General features: G+C 41.9%; 1 protein-coding gene and 1 pseudogene across 1 annotated transcript in view; both read right to left on the minus strand.

Moving 5' to 3' along the window:
* LOC145413616 (uncharacterized) overlaps positions 1 to 17,208 on the minus strand; it is a 569,601-nt gene that overhangs the window by 90,534 nt on the left and 461,859 nt on the right. Inside the window, exon 32 of the mRNA XM_080283270.1 lies at positions 6,465 to 6,730. Coding sequence (XP_080139396.1) covers positions 6,465 to 6,730 — 266 coding nt within the window. The remainder of the gene's footprint in view (positions 1 to 6,464; positions 6,731 to 17,208) is intronic.
* On the minus strand, positions 8,641 to 8,759 carry LOC145413941 (5S ribosomal RNA; annotated as a pseudogene).

Raw genomic sequence — 17,208 nt, forward strand, 5'->3', positions numbered from 1 at the left:
TGCCTCTTAACATTGGTCCATGCAGTGGTCTTATCTTGTGTTGATTATTGTAATTCACTGTCGACTGGTCTTCCAAATAATATACTAACAAAAGTTCAGTCTGTGTTGAACAGGGCAGCACGGCTTATCTTTGGTCTCCCCCCCGAGAATCTCAACTACCCCGTTCCTGATTGAGTTGAACTGGTTACCAGTATAGGCTAGAATTGAATTTAAACTGTCTCTTACTATGTTCAATGTTCTTAAGTTTGGTGAACTGAAGTATCTTGCTGAATTGTTAAAACTCCCATCGGCACGCCGTGGTGTGATGTTACACAGTGAAGATGACTCCTTGCGTCTTAACAAGCCTGGAGCCATTCACCAGTCAACTTTCTCCAATCGTTCTTTTGTGTATAGAGCCCCTAGATTATTTAACAGATTGCCATTGTCCATAAGACAACTCTCTTCTGCTGGATCCTTTAAGAGACAGCTGAAAGCCTTTCTTATTTCAAAATGCTATGACCTGGAGAGGTACTATGACGGATGATTATAGTTTTTTTTTTTTGCCACTTTCATATATATATGATGTAGCTTGTATTATATATGAGAGATGTCACAATTCTTGTAACTGTAAAAATAATGAATGTGTTGAGCGCTAGTGAATTCCCAAAGGAAGAACTGGCCCTTTTAAGAACAAAAGACCTGATTATTATTATTATTATTATTATTATTATCATCATTATTATTAAGAAACACAGAAAAGGGAGTGTAAAGTCACCCACAGGCAGAAGAAAGAGGAATGAATGAAGGAAAGAAAGACAGAAGAGGAAGGATGGAAGAGAGGAAAGGGCAGTCACCCAAAGCAGCACTACGTCGAGTGATTGCAGCTTTCTGTATAGTGCGGAGCAGTGAAATGGCGAGGAACAGGGCGACGTGAAGACAACTTGTTTGTGGCCACCCCGTATGGGATTAAGGCATCTGGCAATACACAGATAGACAGATAGATGTTTTAATTTTATTTTCTTTGTTACTGGGAAGTGGTGCAGCTTGTATATGCAAAGATTGTAATGCATCCTATGCTGAAACAGTGAATTGTCTTCCTCCTATATTCATGTGGCCTTTGACTGGAAGCACTACTGTTCCTTCATGGAGGTAATCGTATTTGTGGTCTTTGGCCATTCTGTTATTACACTCATTTTCTAGCTGATCTCTTGGAAAAGTCTACCCCCAACTTTTGGAAGAAAACATCTTGACTTTCATATGCTATGGTATAAGTCGACTTGACTAACTGTTTTCAGTAACTCCTGTTCTCTGCAGGTGGGGCCAACTTGAAGAGTGCAATCCGCACTAATAATATTTGACCTTTGCACTAATAACATTTTGTGATAACAAACAGTCATGTCTGCATCCAGAGTTATTTAAAAAATTTGGGGATATTCTCTATAAGTATTGGAATTTCTAACCCCTGAGCAGCATTATATGAACAATACAAGCCAAAACAACTGCCCATGAATGCATACAGGCAGATCCCGGCATAGCGATGGGGGTACAAATACCAACCTACCCCGCCAAACGATGGCAAAACTCTGGTATAACGATGGGTTTTGTTTTTTTCACACCGATTTTGACAATACTATAGACTTAAATTTTGTGTTTAGGTTGATTTATGAACTGTTTTTAAACTTGTATTAATGTGTTTTAGTCATAGGTGGGGTGTACATCTGCAAGGAAAAATGGTATATGGGTATAACAATATTGTCTGTCTATCTATCTATCTATCTTTAGACCAACGCCCTAATCCCGCAAAGGGTGGCCACAGACAAAAAGCCTCCAAGTCATTCTGTCACCCACCATTTGACTGCCCTCCCTCATATACCTCTCAACTCCATCCTTCCACCTCATCCTCGGTCTTCCCCTCCCTCTCCCTCCTTCCACTTCACCCACATTCACCCTCTTAGTCTTTCATTCTCCATTCTCTCCACATCTCCAAACCACCTCAGTGTATTTCTCCTAATGTTGTCAACTACATCCACATGCACCCCACAATGTTCCTTCACTTCTTCATTCATCAACCTGTCCCTCCATGTCATTCCACATGCTCCTCTCAAGTAACTCAGTTCCACTGCTCTCACTCTTGACTTGTTCCCCTCTAGCAAGGTCTATGCCTCGCTTCCATACGTCAGGGTAGGGATCACAATACTATCATGCAGACTTAATTTCCTTACTCGCCTCCCTATTTCTCATCACTGCTTTCAGTGAACCAACAACCTTCCTTCCTTGCTGTACCCTTTCAAGCACCTCATCCCCAAAAGTTTCATCCTTACTCATCATACTACCCAAGTACAGTACTTGAATGCACTCACGTTCTCCATATACTCACCATCCGACCTCACTGTGCATTCTGTGACTTCATTCCTCTTAAACACCATAACTTTACTCTTGTTTACATTCACTTTCAGATTCCTCTTCCTACACACTGTCCCAAATTCACTCACCAAACCTTGCAACTCCCATTCAAAATTGTATCTGACATAAAAAATGAAGGGAATATGGTACTTGAACAATCAAAGATCGTATGGTCCCACTGAGCTCTATCATATGGAGGGGCTTCCTCATGGGTAGCACCGCGTAGTTTGTGTGCCCACCGCCAGGGGCCCAGGGAGGCACTGATGTTTATACACCAAGAGTGACTCGCATCAAGATAACTGATGTGACAGATACATAAATGTGCTTTAGCAGATATGGAAAAATGGACTGCAGCAATATTGAGACATTTCCTCAAAGCAAGAGGAATACCATTCCTTTAAAAATTTTGATTGCTGATCTCGGCCCCATGTGATTTCAGTCAAACAATCCTTAACATTATTAAGAGTTTAACAGATAGAATCATGTCAGGATTTGACAAATGAAACATTTTACAATCTTTGGAAGTTGTATGGTAAGTTTTTCCAACAAATGAGATTCATAACACTTGGTAAAAAAGTGTTGAATGCAAACACACACATTAAGTTTTCATGCCTTTTAGTAAACTCTGTGATGAACTTCTCAGCATAAATCTCATTTAGAGCATCAGTAAAATATCTAAAATGAATATATTGTGGTAGGTGGTGGTGAACATCATCCACTCACTTGATGTAGTGCTGCCTACTCCTTCCTTAGCCTTTATCATTCTTTTTCTGTGCCTGCCCTCCTCTCTTCCTATTTCTCCCACCTTTCCTGTCACTTCTTATTGCTTTTCTTTCCTTTACAGGTGGCTTTACATTAAGTGACAAGCCAAATGGTTTCCTGTAAGTCAGGAAACCATTTACAACGCTGGGTGGTAACCATATAACCAAACCATACGTGTTCCCTACGTGTCAACAAGTGGGTTTGTGGAGGGTTAGTGTCCCTCCCTGTAAAACAACTAACTCAAAGTCATATGGCCACCCCTTACAGGATTATGGGGTCTGGCAATAGATAGATAGATAGATAGAAAATAATACGGGCAAACCCCGATCTGTGATACCTCAAGTTGTGATACCCCGGAATAGAAATGGGGGTAGAAGTACCACTCTACCCCACCGATTGTGGGCCTACCTCTGGTTTTGAGTTTTCATTTTTTATACCAACTTTGATTATATTTTGGACTTAAATTTTGTGTTTAGGTTGGTTTCTAAACTGTTTTTAGACTTAGATTAGTGGTAGGTGGGGACGCTCCCCATCCACTCACCCGATTTCGTGCTGCTTTGGATGTCTGCCTTTTCCTCTCTTCCATCTCTCCTCTTCTGTCTTTCTTTCCTTCTTTCTTTCCTCTTCTTCTGCCTATGGGTAACTTTACACTCCCCCTTCTTTCTTTCTTTCCTTCATTCTTTCCTCTTCCTTCTACCTATGGGTGGCTCTGCACTAAGTGGCGTGCCAAATGGTTTCCTGTACACCAGGAAAACCAAATTATGGTGCCTGGTGGTTTACTGGATAATTAAGATGCTCTAATCAGATTGAGGCAGTGAAGGTTTATACCCAAGGGGTGGTTGGGGTTATTTGCTCATGTAATGCCACTCACGGATGAGTAAGGCTGGTCACTCCCATCTTAAATGTCAGGACCAACTTGCCAAGCTCCGGGTTCCTACGCTTCTTATGGGATGACATAGGATTGGATGATGGATGGATGGACAGACTTAGAATAATGTGTTTTAGTCACAGGTGGAGTGAACATTGTCATTTGGGGTACGAATTTTCGTCCATCAGACGAGGTACAAAACTGTGTGGACAGCTAGACATGTTATGTGCTGGAAGTATGGCTGGAGCTACCTCTGACTAGGGTGCGGAGTGGTTGGAAGAAGTTTACGGAGCTATTGCCTCTCCTGACACTGAGAGAGCTCTCCCTACATGCTAAGGGATTTCTGCATGCAGCATGTGTTAGGAGCGTAATACTGTATGACAGTGAGACCTGGGCAGTAAAGGAAGAGGATAATCGCAGGCTCAAATGTGCAGAACTGACAATGATTAGGTGGATATGCAGTGTGTCCCTGAGTGCAGGGCCTGGGGGGGGTTAGGTTTACGATGGAAGAGTTGAGAGGCAGTATGAGACTGGAGTGTATTGGTGTTGTGATAAGGAGGGGTAGATTGAGGTGGTTTGGGCATGTGGAGACGACGGGGGATGATGACTTGGTCAAGAAAGTGAGAAGCATTAATATCAGAGGTGAGGATGCGTGTGGTAGACCGAAAACGATCTGGGACAAGGTCATTAAGTGTGACCTCAGGGTTAAGGGACTGAACAGGGAGGCTGCCAGAGATCGAGCAGCAATGAAAGCCGCCATTAGGTGACCAAGGCCGATGCATGCAAGCATGTTGGAGCCTTCAAAAATGAAACGAAAAGAACTAGGCAACTCAACAAACAATACTTCGTGTTTGACCACTGAACATCTAACCTATAATGGAACACACAATACTCTATCTATCTATCTATTGCCAGATGCCTCAATCCCTTATACGGGATGGCCACAAACAAATCGCTTCCACGTCACCCTGTCCCCTGCCATTTCACTGCCATGCTCCTAATTCACACACCCCTCTCTCATATACCTCACCACTCCATCCCTCCATCTCATCCTTGGCCTTCCCCTCCCTCTCTCCCCCTCCACATCACTCACATACACTCTCCTCATCAGTCTCTCACTCTCCATTCTCTCCACATGGCCAAACCACCTCAATGTGTTTCTCCTAATGCTCCCTATCACATCCACATCCACACTACAATGGTCCTTCACTTCCTCATTTGTCAGTCTGTCTCTCCATGTGACTCCCCAGGCTCCTCTCAAAAAACTCATTTCCACTGCTCTCACTCTTGACTTGTGTCCCTCCAACAACATCCAAGCTTCACTTCCATACATCAAAAACTGCACAATAACGGCAGGGGTGCAGATTTTCATCTTGCAGCAATAACAAAAACTGCCATAATCAAGTGCATTATAATCATGAAGTCACCGTATTCTTAAGATCTAGTCTCTCCATGATTTTGGAAGGCAACAAAGCAATTGTCCTATATGATGACTCACTTTAGAAAAGTCTTCCTGGCATTATCGGTTAATCATATATTTAAACATCAAACACCAGCAAAGCACATTCTATGATTCTGGATGGTACACAGAGCAATTATTCTACATGATGATTCCCTATTAGAAGTCTCCCTAGCAGTATCAATCATCCATCCATCCATCTATCATCCAATCCTAGGTTGCCCCATGAGGAGCGTAGGAGCCTGGGGCTAGGCAGTTGGTCCTGACATTTAAGATGAGAGTGACCAGCATCACTCATCCCTGAGTGGCATTATGTGAGCAATAAACCCCAACCACCCCTTGGATATAAACCTTCACCAGTTCAATCCGATTGGAGCACAATAATTACCCACTAAACCACCAGGCGCCAAAATTTGGTTATATGGTTACCACCCAGCATAGTAAATGGTTTCCTGGTGTACAGGAAACCATCTGGCTTGTCACTCAGTGTAGAGTCACCTACAGGCAGAAGGAAGAGGAAAGAATGAAGGAATGAAAGACAGAGGAGGGACTGTAAAGTCACCCGTAGGTAGAAGGAGGAGGAAAGAATGAAGGAAAGATACAAGAAGATGGAAGGAAAGAAGGATGGAGAAGAGGACAGGGCAGACACCCAAAAGCAGCACTACACTGAGTGAGTGGATGGTGAGCGCCCCCACCAACCACACTGCATCAGTCATTATCTCATGTAATTACACAGCAAATACAAAACAAGCAAGTGATAAATATTGTATTGTAAAAATATTCATTATATAAATCTTCAGTCACATCCTCTGAACCCATGCACAGGACAAAATCATCACTCACACAACAGAATTATACATGTTTTCATTTCAGCAATATAAAAATGAGTATAAACTGTACATGTTTCATCTTCACCTCTTGCTGGAATGTAATATCTACCTATGATGCTTAAGCTAGCTGACATTTAGGCAGGATATTACAAATCTGTGTCACCTGGGAAATTGTTAGTCTGAAGGAGCTGATTTAGTGCCTCTTTCCAGTTATTACTGAAGATGAGGTCATTCCATTTAGGAATGATATTGCCAAGTGGACAGCCATGTGATGATTGGCAGAAAGGCACACCACAGTCCATGCAGCGAGCAGCCTGAACTCTCAGTCCACGATGCACATGGTCAAAGTTGTAGATCTCATCCCAGTCCTTCTGCCTCTTCTCTGCAGACCGGTATAGTGCAGTCTCTCGCTTATACTTTATGAAGCCTCTGAAATAGAGCATTCATTTAATGCAGCTATCCCAGATCATCATCATCATCATAACATTCAGTTTTATGTCTGATTCCATGCAACACAGGTCAGACAGGTTCACCTGATAGCACTCCTCCATCACACTGTTCTGTGTTAGCTGTCTCATAATACAGTAATCCCTCAATTATGTGGCATAATAGAGCCAAAGACATGTCTGGGTAGTGGCAATGTCCGGATAATGAATTATATCCCCCTACTATACCCAGACCCTATCTATACTCAACCTCCAACCTATACCTAACCTATATATGAGTGCCTCTGTTTATTTTGGCAGTTTTTTCCGGTCATTCAGGCATATTTGGACATCAAAACACACACAGGAATATCCAAAGTAATGCTAAACACCAAGAAAACCATGCAAAAAAAACACTGAAAACCAAAAAAACACACTACCTATTCACTACTGTATGTATAGTACCTCTCCTATTTTTGGCACTGTTTTCAGGTCAATCTGCCACATTTAGATATCAAAACACACATAGGAATATCCAGAGTAATACTAAGCACCAAGAAAACCATGGGAAAAAAAAAAAAAACACCGTACCTATGCACTACTGTATGTACAGTACCCCTCCTAATTTTGGCAGTGTTTTCAGGTTGTTCTGCCATATTTAGACACCAAAACACACAGGAATATTGAAAGAAATGCTAAACACCAAGAAAACCATTAAAAAGGAAAAAAAATCCTACCTACACACTGCTGTATGTACAGCACCTCTGCTAATTTTGGCACTGTTTTCAGACCAATCTGCCATATTTAGACATCAAAACATGCATAAGATTATCCATATTAATGCTAAACACCAAGGAAACAATGCATAAACAATATCTATCTATCTATCTATTGCCAGACGCCATAATCCGGTAAGGGGTGGCCATTTGTCTTTGAGTTATTTGTTTTACGGGGAGGGGCACTAACCCTCCACCAACCCACTTGTTGACACGTAGGGAGCACGTATGGTTTGGTTATATGGTTACCACCCAGCGTTGTAAATGGTTTCTTGGTTACAGGAAACCATTTGGCTTGTCACTCAATGTAAAGCCACCTGTAAAGGAAATAAAAGCAATAAGAAGTGACAGGAAAGATGGGAGAAATAGGAAGAGAGGAGGGCAGGCACAGAAAAAGAATGATAAAGGCTAAGGAAGAAGTAGGCAGCACTACATCAAGTGAGTGGATGATGGTCGCCACCACCTACCACAACAATATACATCCACAAAAAAACTCAGAATAGTTTAAAAATCAGTTATCTGACACCAGTGATAACTGCTCCTGGGCCACAAAAAATTCCACTGCCAAATATGCCACCAGAAATGGTTAAATTGGTATAAATGGTATACCATCATCTTTGCTGGTGTAAAAACTATAAGTTAATAGAAATACAGAAAACTGACGAGTAAAAGTACAGAAATGCAGTGAAAATTTATAGTGTTCAAGAGTAAAACTTACCTTCATAAAACTTCCCACCATCCTCGTGCAAAATTCTACCAGCACTTTCCAAGAGTTAAGCACATGTCTAGATACAGAATTTCATAAGCTTTCTCGTGGCCATTTCGAAAATTTCGATACGACCAACAGTATTCAAATACAGGCAGACCCTGAGATACCATACCCCTAGATGCAATACCCCGGCATAGCAATGGGGGTAGAAATACCACCCTACCCCACCGAATGATAGCCAAATCCCGGTTAACTATATTATATTATATATATATATATATATATATATATATATATATATATACATATATATTCATTCATTCATTGCCAGATGCCATGTATCCCCAATGGGGTGGCCAAAGGCTTAGAGTTAATTGTTTTACAGGGAGGGGCACTAATCCTCCACCAACCCCACTTGACACGTAGGGATGCGAACAGCATCTGGTGTTCCCAGGCGGTCACCCATCCAAGTACTAACAAGACCCAACGTTGTTTAACTTCGCTGATCGGACGGGAAGCGGTGTACTTAACGTAGCATGGCCGTTGGCAAATATATATATATATATATATATATATATATATATACCGTATATAAATTTTTTTACCAATTCTGATGATATTTTAAATTTAAATTTTGTTTAGGTTGATTGATAAACTGTTTTTAGACTTAAATTAATGTGTTTTAGTCATAGGTGGGGTGAACAGTGTCATTTTGGTGAACATTGGAGTCTATGTATAACATGAGACAGGTTATGATGAACCTCGTGTTAAATCAATTTTGTGTTAAATGGTGACATATACTTATATGTAAAATAGGGGGCTAGGTTCTGGAGACCACATATTTTCCTCCAAACATACAAAATTCTTCAAGAAATGGTACTGGCATTGCATCAAAGTCCATGAACAGTGAACTCTGACCATTCATCATTCACTCATTCATTGCCAGATGCCATGTATCCCAAATGGGGTGGCCAAGGGCTTAGAGTTAATTGTTTTACAGGGAGGGGCACTAATCCTCCACCAACCCCACTTGACACGTAGGGATGCCAACAGCATCTGGTGTTCCCAGGCGGTCACTCATCCAAGTACTAACCAGACTCAACATTGCTCTGACCATCAACTTCGTATTTATTTATGCTTTAAACAAGAGGTAAGTCAGTCAAGCAGTATAATTTGTATGAAAATTTACATGTGTAGGCATAATATGTTATAACACGACCCTATATGTAACTACGGTATGTAACTATACAGCTATAGGTAACAATATGTAAAACATGTAGTTAATGTCTGAGTTCTCCAGGAAGAGACAACTAAACTTCCCCTTACCCAACACTAACCAAGAATGCCAAGCACCTCTGATCATGTGCCGGAAACGTGACAGACACACACACGCACAAACGTATACATACGTATGCCCACACACTTTAGCCGGAAGCTAGAGGAGATATAAGTCCGACATCACACACAGGAAAGTTAATCAGACAGAGTAGTAGAGCAGGAGAGAACAAGAGTTAGACAAGGCGAGAACGATAGGGAGTTGGAGAGTGAGAGTAAAGTAGGAGGACAGCAGCTAGCACAAACTGCTATTAACCATAGGGTATATGGATCATGCCAAGCTCTTAACTTTTATTCAGGTAACTGTCTCACAATAAACTCCACCGACCCAAATCTGCCTATTTCATCATCCCACTTAAAATATGAAGAGAATAACAGAACTGTGAAGGCCTACACTGATATCTCCCACTCGCCTCACCATTACTCTCTCCTGGTGTCTCTCCATCGATGAAATAACAAGATAACCTTCTCTACAGAATTACACCCCTCAGCTACATCTATTAACACATGGACTCAACTACAGGAATAACAAACATGTTATCCTGTCACATACTGTAAGAGCCGAATTTTTCTGATCCCGAGTCGTCAGCAAATCACTACGGTAGTCACAAAACCTGTTCACAGTTACTGCACTGAAGTTAGCTATGTGTAAAATCTCTTGAATATTGCTGTTCCCTTATCACATAATTTGCACCAGAGTTATAATGACCATCTTGTACCTCCCCCACCTCTATCTCTTTGTCTGAAGCTCTCTCACACGTATCTGTCCAATTCAACCCTAATCCCATTATTACTTACAACACAAAGTTCTTTCCCTCTACCCCATTGCCCTGCTACTCCATACCTACTTCTGTGCTCTCTCTCTCTCTCTCTCTCTCAAGTACCTGTCCAATCCAACCCTAAACCCATAATTACTAGTGACACAAAGTTCTTTCCCTCAACCCCATCAACTTTAATTACTAGTGACACAAAGTTCTTCCCCTCAACCCCATCATCTTTCTACTCCATACCTACTTCTGTGCTATCCTCTCTCTCTCTCTCTAAGTACCTGTTCAATCCAACCCAAATCCCATAATTACTAATGACACAAAGTTCTTTCCCTCAACCCCATCACCTTTCTACTCCATACCTACTGTGCTGTCCTCTTTCTGTCTCTCTCTTTCTCAATTACCTGTCCAATCCAACACTAATCCCATAATTGCTTATGACACAAAAGTTTTTTCCCTCTACTCCATTGCCTTTCTACTCCATAGTTATCTATTTCTGTACTCTCTTTCTCTCTCTCTCTCAAGTACCTGTCTAATCCAACCCCAATCCCATAATTACTAATTACACAAAAGTTCTTTCCCTCTACCCCATCACCTTTCTACTCCATATCTACTTCTGTACTCTCTCTCTCTCTCTCTCTCAAGTACCTGTCCAACCCAACCCTAACCGGTTCTTTCCCTCAACCCAGTCATCATTCTACACTGTACTTCTACTTCTTTGCTATACCCTCTCTCTCTCTCTCTCTCTCTCTCAAGTACCTGCTCAATCCAACCCCAATCCCATAATTTCTACAGTAATGACACAAAGTTCTTTCCCTCAACCTCATCACCTTTCTACTCCTTACCTACTTCTGTGCTATCCTCTCTCTCTCTCTTCTAAGTATCTGTCCAACCCAACCCTAATCCCATAATTACTAACGACACAAAGTTCTTTCCCTCTACCTCATCACTTTCTACTCCATACCTACTTCTGTACTCTCTCTCTACCACTATTGTCTCCACTCCTTCACTTATCCCCTGCCCTTCCCTGAGCTGCAAATATCATCTCACCTCCTTGTCAGTGTCTTCACCCGATCCCATCCTTCCTTGCTATGACTAACCTCCCCCCCACCCCCACACACACGTCGCCCAGACTGGCAAGAATGCGTGCATCTGGCAACACTGTAAAGACCCATGGCAGTGAAGGACAAAAGCATGACACACTCGTAAACAAGCGCTGTCACACAGAAAGTGGATACTAAACGAACCCATTTTGAGTCGTGTATTTTAGCGATATTAGTGTTATTATAAAATATTAGGGGAAATTAAATGTTCGTTTTATTGTAAGTTCATTGCTTCATTTATTCTCATATCACAACTCTACCCGATATTTTCCAGACATTTTTTATGATTTTCATAATTTATTTTTGGGGTCAGGTGAATTATAAACTGCTTTTTGGCTTGCTTTAGCTTGTTTTAAAGCTATTTGGGGGATTGGGTTAGCTACAGAGTTGTTTTTGGACTAATGTGGGTGGGTTTATGAATTGGTTGATGGGAAACCAAAGTCTCAAAAATGTATCCCTATACTTTACATGTTAAATCTACTCTGAGATATGATACCCCATCCAGCAATGGGTTTTTACTTAACCAGTTGCATCATTAAACCGGGGTATGCCTGTAAATCGCAAAAAACTTTAAAAACTCGTGTCAGTGCTATCACCATAAAGGAGGGGAGGGACTGAGGGAGTAAGGGGGGAGCTGGGAGGGTATGGAGGAGGGATGGGAGAGGGGGAGAAGCAAGGCTGTGGGCAAGATTTTTAACCTTCTGTCATGAAGCGGATGGGCGCTTTTACTGTACATTTACCAGTGGCTTGTGTTTTGTTAGATGTGTGGTTGCCATTTGAAAACAAAACTTCCGGTGACCAGGCAACTTTGGACATTCAGTAGAGAGGCGACGGCCGCTGTCACCGAACATGTACTCATGGCTTGTAGTCTGTTATTAGATGCGTGATGGCAGCTGGGAGACTTAGCTCGGTGGCCGTGCGAGTTTGGACATTTGGTGGGGACGCGTAAGGACATTCTGGCACTGCTTGTGGGTTACAGTCATATTACTCAGGTGCTGGAGGTTTGCCAGGAGTGATCAGACCAGTGCACAACTTTGATCATTCAGTACAGGGGCGGATGGATATTTTAGTTCTATTTGTGGGTTATGGCCTATTTGCCACTCACGGCTTGAGCCCTGCAGCCACAATACCTAATGTTTGGGCATGTTGGCCGGCCGACCAAAGATCTTGGGGACTTTACGTCTAGATAATAGCAAGTAAATTCGGATAATGGTTAGTAGAGCCAAGGTCCAGTATCCAGATAATGAACAGGTCTGGATACTGCACATCTTGATATACAAGGGATTACTGTACCTCCCAATCTACTTCAGCACATAACACCTCATCCAGTCGTCCTTGGTCTACTTCTCTGTCAACAGCCCAGAACCTCAAAGCTCCTATACCTCCTCATCCAACTAACTGGGTTTATTCTCTCTACATGTCCACATCATCTCTGTTTTCTCCTTTCTACTTCATTCCAAATGCTATCCACACCCAGTCAGTCACCTTCTTATCTCTTCTGGGGATATTCAATCATCTGGCATCACATATCCATTAGATAATTCTAAAGCTGTTTCATTCCAGCCTCCTCCCTTTTACACCATGTTTAACTTGCTTACAATATGGAATTCCTAACAGGTTCCAAACACTTCCTCTTCTGTAGACTGAGAATATATGTGATTTCAGGATGGTAACAATTTTCTGAAACTTTTCCCACCACTATGAACCCATACAGTGGCACTCTGCTTAGCACCTGTCGGTGCACTGATCGCATCACTGAGGTAGCAGAATTTGCCCATAACCTCCAGTGAATCAACTCACTATAACCATGGTTCATATTCATTCTCTGTCATGTGGTCTGGCAACACTCCTACATCTACTACACCTGAACCCCACCACCAGCCTGAAGCTGGGACACACTTCACAACACCTCTTATGACTCCAATGATTGCAATTAGTACCTGAGGAATACAGCTCATGGCTAGTTACCTGAATTCATAATCAGTTCAAATGTTACACCCACAGATCATCACTTGTGTCTTCCCAATAAAGTTATCCCTCAATTATCCAAACGTCCATTATCTGAACGATCCATTACCCAGATGCTGTAATCTGGCTGTATAAAACCATTATATGTACATTTTTCCATTTTATCTGGACAAAAGGTTTGCATCCAGGTGAAAATAATGGCCACGTGAACATATTTGTCTTCCCGGGTGGGAATAGCCCAGTGGTGCCACGCTGTCTGGCTCAGCAGTTCACCCAGCATTTGCTAGAGATCCCCTCGGTCGTTCCCAGTTTCCACATGTCAGCCACATAGTGAACACATCCTCTCGGACAGCCATCATGGCGGAGCATGTGGTGGCTTTTGTGGCTGTTCCCTATGAACATACTTGTCTTCCCGGGTGGGAATAGCCCAGTGGTGCCATGCTGTCTGGCTCAGCAGTTCACCCAGCATTTGCTAGAGATCCCCTCGGTCGTTCCCAGTTTCCATGTCAGCCACATAGTGAACACATCCTCTCGGACAGCCATCATGGCGAAGCATGAGGTGGCTTTTGTGGCTGTTCCCTGTTGCTTCAGGGTATGCCACTAGACCACATGGGATGTACTGTACAATGCAATAGCTTCATCTGCCACAGTGCAACAGTCAGAGACAAGGAGCTAGCGAGTTATTCAGAACAGTGCCCTGCGAGGAATCGTGAATGGTGACATTGATTTTATTCTAGCTTACTGTACTGTACCATGATTTTATTCAAGTTAACCATTATGTTTTGTGTGCCCACTGCATTTTTCTTACATAGTTTTTTTTTCACGTTTTTCATGCCATTGTAGGGTATGGCCCTGCTGTGGTGACTGCTTGTCTGTGGTTGATGGGTTTGCTTGACCATGGTAATTGCTTGGCTGTGATTTATAGGTCTGCTTGACCAGATAGAGTAGTGTTAAACAGGAAGAAGTGTTGTACAATGTACAGTAGTGGCCTTTTACAATGGCTTTCAAAGTTATGTACGAAGAGGGGGGCCAAGGGAGAGGTCCATCATCCAGATGGATCCACGTTCCGGATATGTCTTTGGCTCTATTATGTCAGATTATCAAGGGATTAATTTTTTTTTTCTTAATAATAACAGAAAATAGGAAGGAAAGACAAATTAATTAAAAAAAATTAATAGTAAGCCATACACAAAATTACTGGCATCCTCCATTCATAAAAAATCTGAAACAGATGGACTTGAACAGCTGTAGGCTGAAGTCTGGGGGGAAACAAACTCCAGGGAGGCAAGTTCCAGAAAGATGCAGTGCAAGGAATAAAAGAATTCTGATAGGCAGTTCTGCAATATGGCAGTGTGACAGTCCAGTCATGAGTGCTACCAGATGCCCGTGTAGCACGAGAGAAGGCATGGACAGGTGGCATGATGAACACAACTTCGTCTGAGCATTTGCCATAAATGCACAGTGGAACCTCGGTCCTCGAACGTCTCACATGTCGAACAAATCGGACCTCAACCAAAAAATTCAAGAAACTTTTTGCTCCAGAGGTCGACCAAAATATCAGACCTCGACCAACCTGAACGTAGCCAAACGAAGGGAAGCTGGCCGACCGACAGTCACGCGTCCACCTTTGTTGTTCTTCAACGTGGTCGTCCTGCTGTGCTTCACATTTTTCTTGATTCAGTGCAGTATTAGTCCCTAATAATGGCTCCAAAGAAAGCAAGTTCATCCAGTACGGCTACTGGCAGTGAAAAGAGGAAAGTAGTGCGGAAAATAATTGAAGAAGTGGAAAAATTATTGCTTATCTTCATCAATGAGAAACAGTTAGCAGGAGACAGTGTTAGTGAGTATATAATTTGTGAAAAGGCAAGAGAAATATACAGTCACCTCATAAAGGAAAGCACTGGTACTAGTGCTGAAACTTAAATAGGTAAGCATCTGGGGTCTTGGAATGGATTAAAATGATTTACATTATTTCTTATGGGGAAAATTAGTTCGGTCCTCAACCAATTCGGTCCTGGAACAGCCTTCCAGAACGGATTGTGTTCGAGGACAGAGGTTCTACTGTATCTGTAAAATAATGCAGGGGAGGGAACAATCCTTCTTACTTGTAGGGAAGGTAGTTTATTTATAATAGCAGGGTTATTAATAATTCCAAGAGCTTTGTTGTGAATTTTGTCTAGTTGTTTTAGTGCAACCTCTACACATCCTTGCCACAAGGGTGAGCAACATTCAAGCTGAGAGGGCACATGACTCTTATAAATTATAGCTAACTGCTTGTCAGTGAAGAGATCACAGACTCTGTACAATACTCCAAGTTTCTTTGAGGTGGTTTTAGCAGGTGATCTGACATGAGAGGTCCAGCTGAGGGCATTGTTAAGTGAGATGCTGCGAAAATCAATACTTTTGGAGATGGGAATATTAGCAGCATTGAAGGTAATATACAAATCTGGCAATATCTGTCTATTATTGAACTGTATATATTTGGTTTTTCATTCATTCATTCACTGCCAGACGCCATAAATCCCAAACGGGGTGAACTAGCATTAAATGAGACAAGTTTATTTTGTCCCCACTCACTTATCATAGATAAGTCTTGAACTACGGACATGGATGCACTAAGTTGGGAATTAGAGATATTAAACTTTGTAAAAGGGAGTTTGAGTGTGAATGAACTGTGAAGTGTTGAGTCATCTGCATGTGAATGGATGGGATTGTGGGTGACAGATAAGAGATCATTAATATGAACTAGGCTGGCGCCAGAACTGATCCTTGTGACACACCAGCATTAATTGAGTGGAAATTGGAGTAAACATCATCTACTTTTACTCTTATTTTTCTGTCACTGAGTTGAGTATATTGATGGTGGATCTTTTGTGGTGAAAACCATATTGCCTATCACTAAGTTGTTGGATTCAAGGTGCTTAACCCTCGTCAAGTAACCTGGGGTCTGACAGACCCCAGCTCCATTTTTTTTTGTTTTTATATATTACCATAGCCCAAGGGATTTGTCCTACCTACCTTCCTGACTAGGTAAGTTGTTTAGGGAGGTGATGAGGTTATTCCTGGATCCTGCTCTATTTTTGGTCTATAGAGCTGATGGGGTCCTAAAGACCCCAGGTTACCTGACGTGTGACATCAGGGTCTGTCAGACCCCAGGTTACCTGATGTGTGACATCATCAGGGTCTGTCAGACCACAGGTTACCTGATGTGTGACATCATCAGGGTTTGTCAGACCCCTGGTTACCTGATGTGTGACATCATTAGGGTCTGTCAGACCCCAGGTTACCTAATGTGTGACATCACCTTATCAGGGTCTGTCAGAACCCAAGTTACCTGATGTGAGACATCATCAGGGTCTGTCAGACCCAAAGATTACCTGACATGTGACATTATCAGGGTCTGTCAGACCCTAGGTTACATGACATGTATGTGCATGTATATATATAAAAAAAAGGGGAAACGTGACAATGCTAATTTTTTCTTCTTTTTTTTTCCATTGTTCTTTTCCCTGGTGCTTCTACATCTGCTGTTACAGCACTTGATCAAGCTGTTGTATTGGGAGGCCTGAATGTATATAGACATTATGTAAGAAGTACTTCATATATCTCCTTTCGAGAATACCAAAAATAACTCCAAAATTATTTTGTCATTTTCATCGTCCATGCATACAGTTGTTATTCATTTGCTGTGGTTCTTCTTTTTCTTACATATAGTTGGGATATTGGTCTACCGCAGATGATGTTGCAACACAGGTTCATGATTACCGGTTTTAGTTAGGCAACTGCTAAAATCAGTACACCATATTTTTTTTTTTTTTTTTTTT

The sequence above is a fragment of the Coenobita brevimanus genome, chromosome 97, assembly GCF_032717465.1.
Source record: "Coenobita brevimanus isolate Jiangsu-jjx chromosome 97, ASM3271746v2, whole genome shotgun sequence".
Classification (NCBI taxonomy): Eukaryota; Metazoa; Arthropoda; class Malacostraca; order Decapoda; family Coenobitidae; genus Coenobita; species Coenobita brevimanus.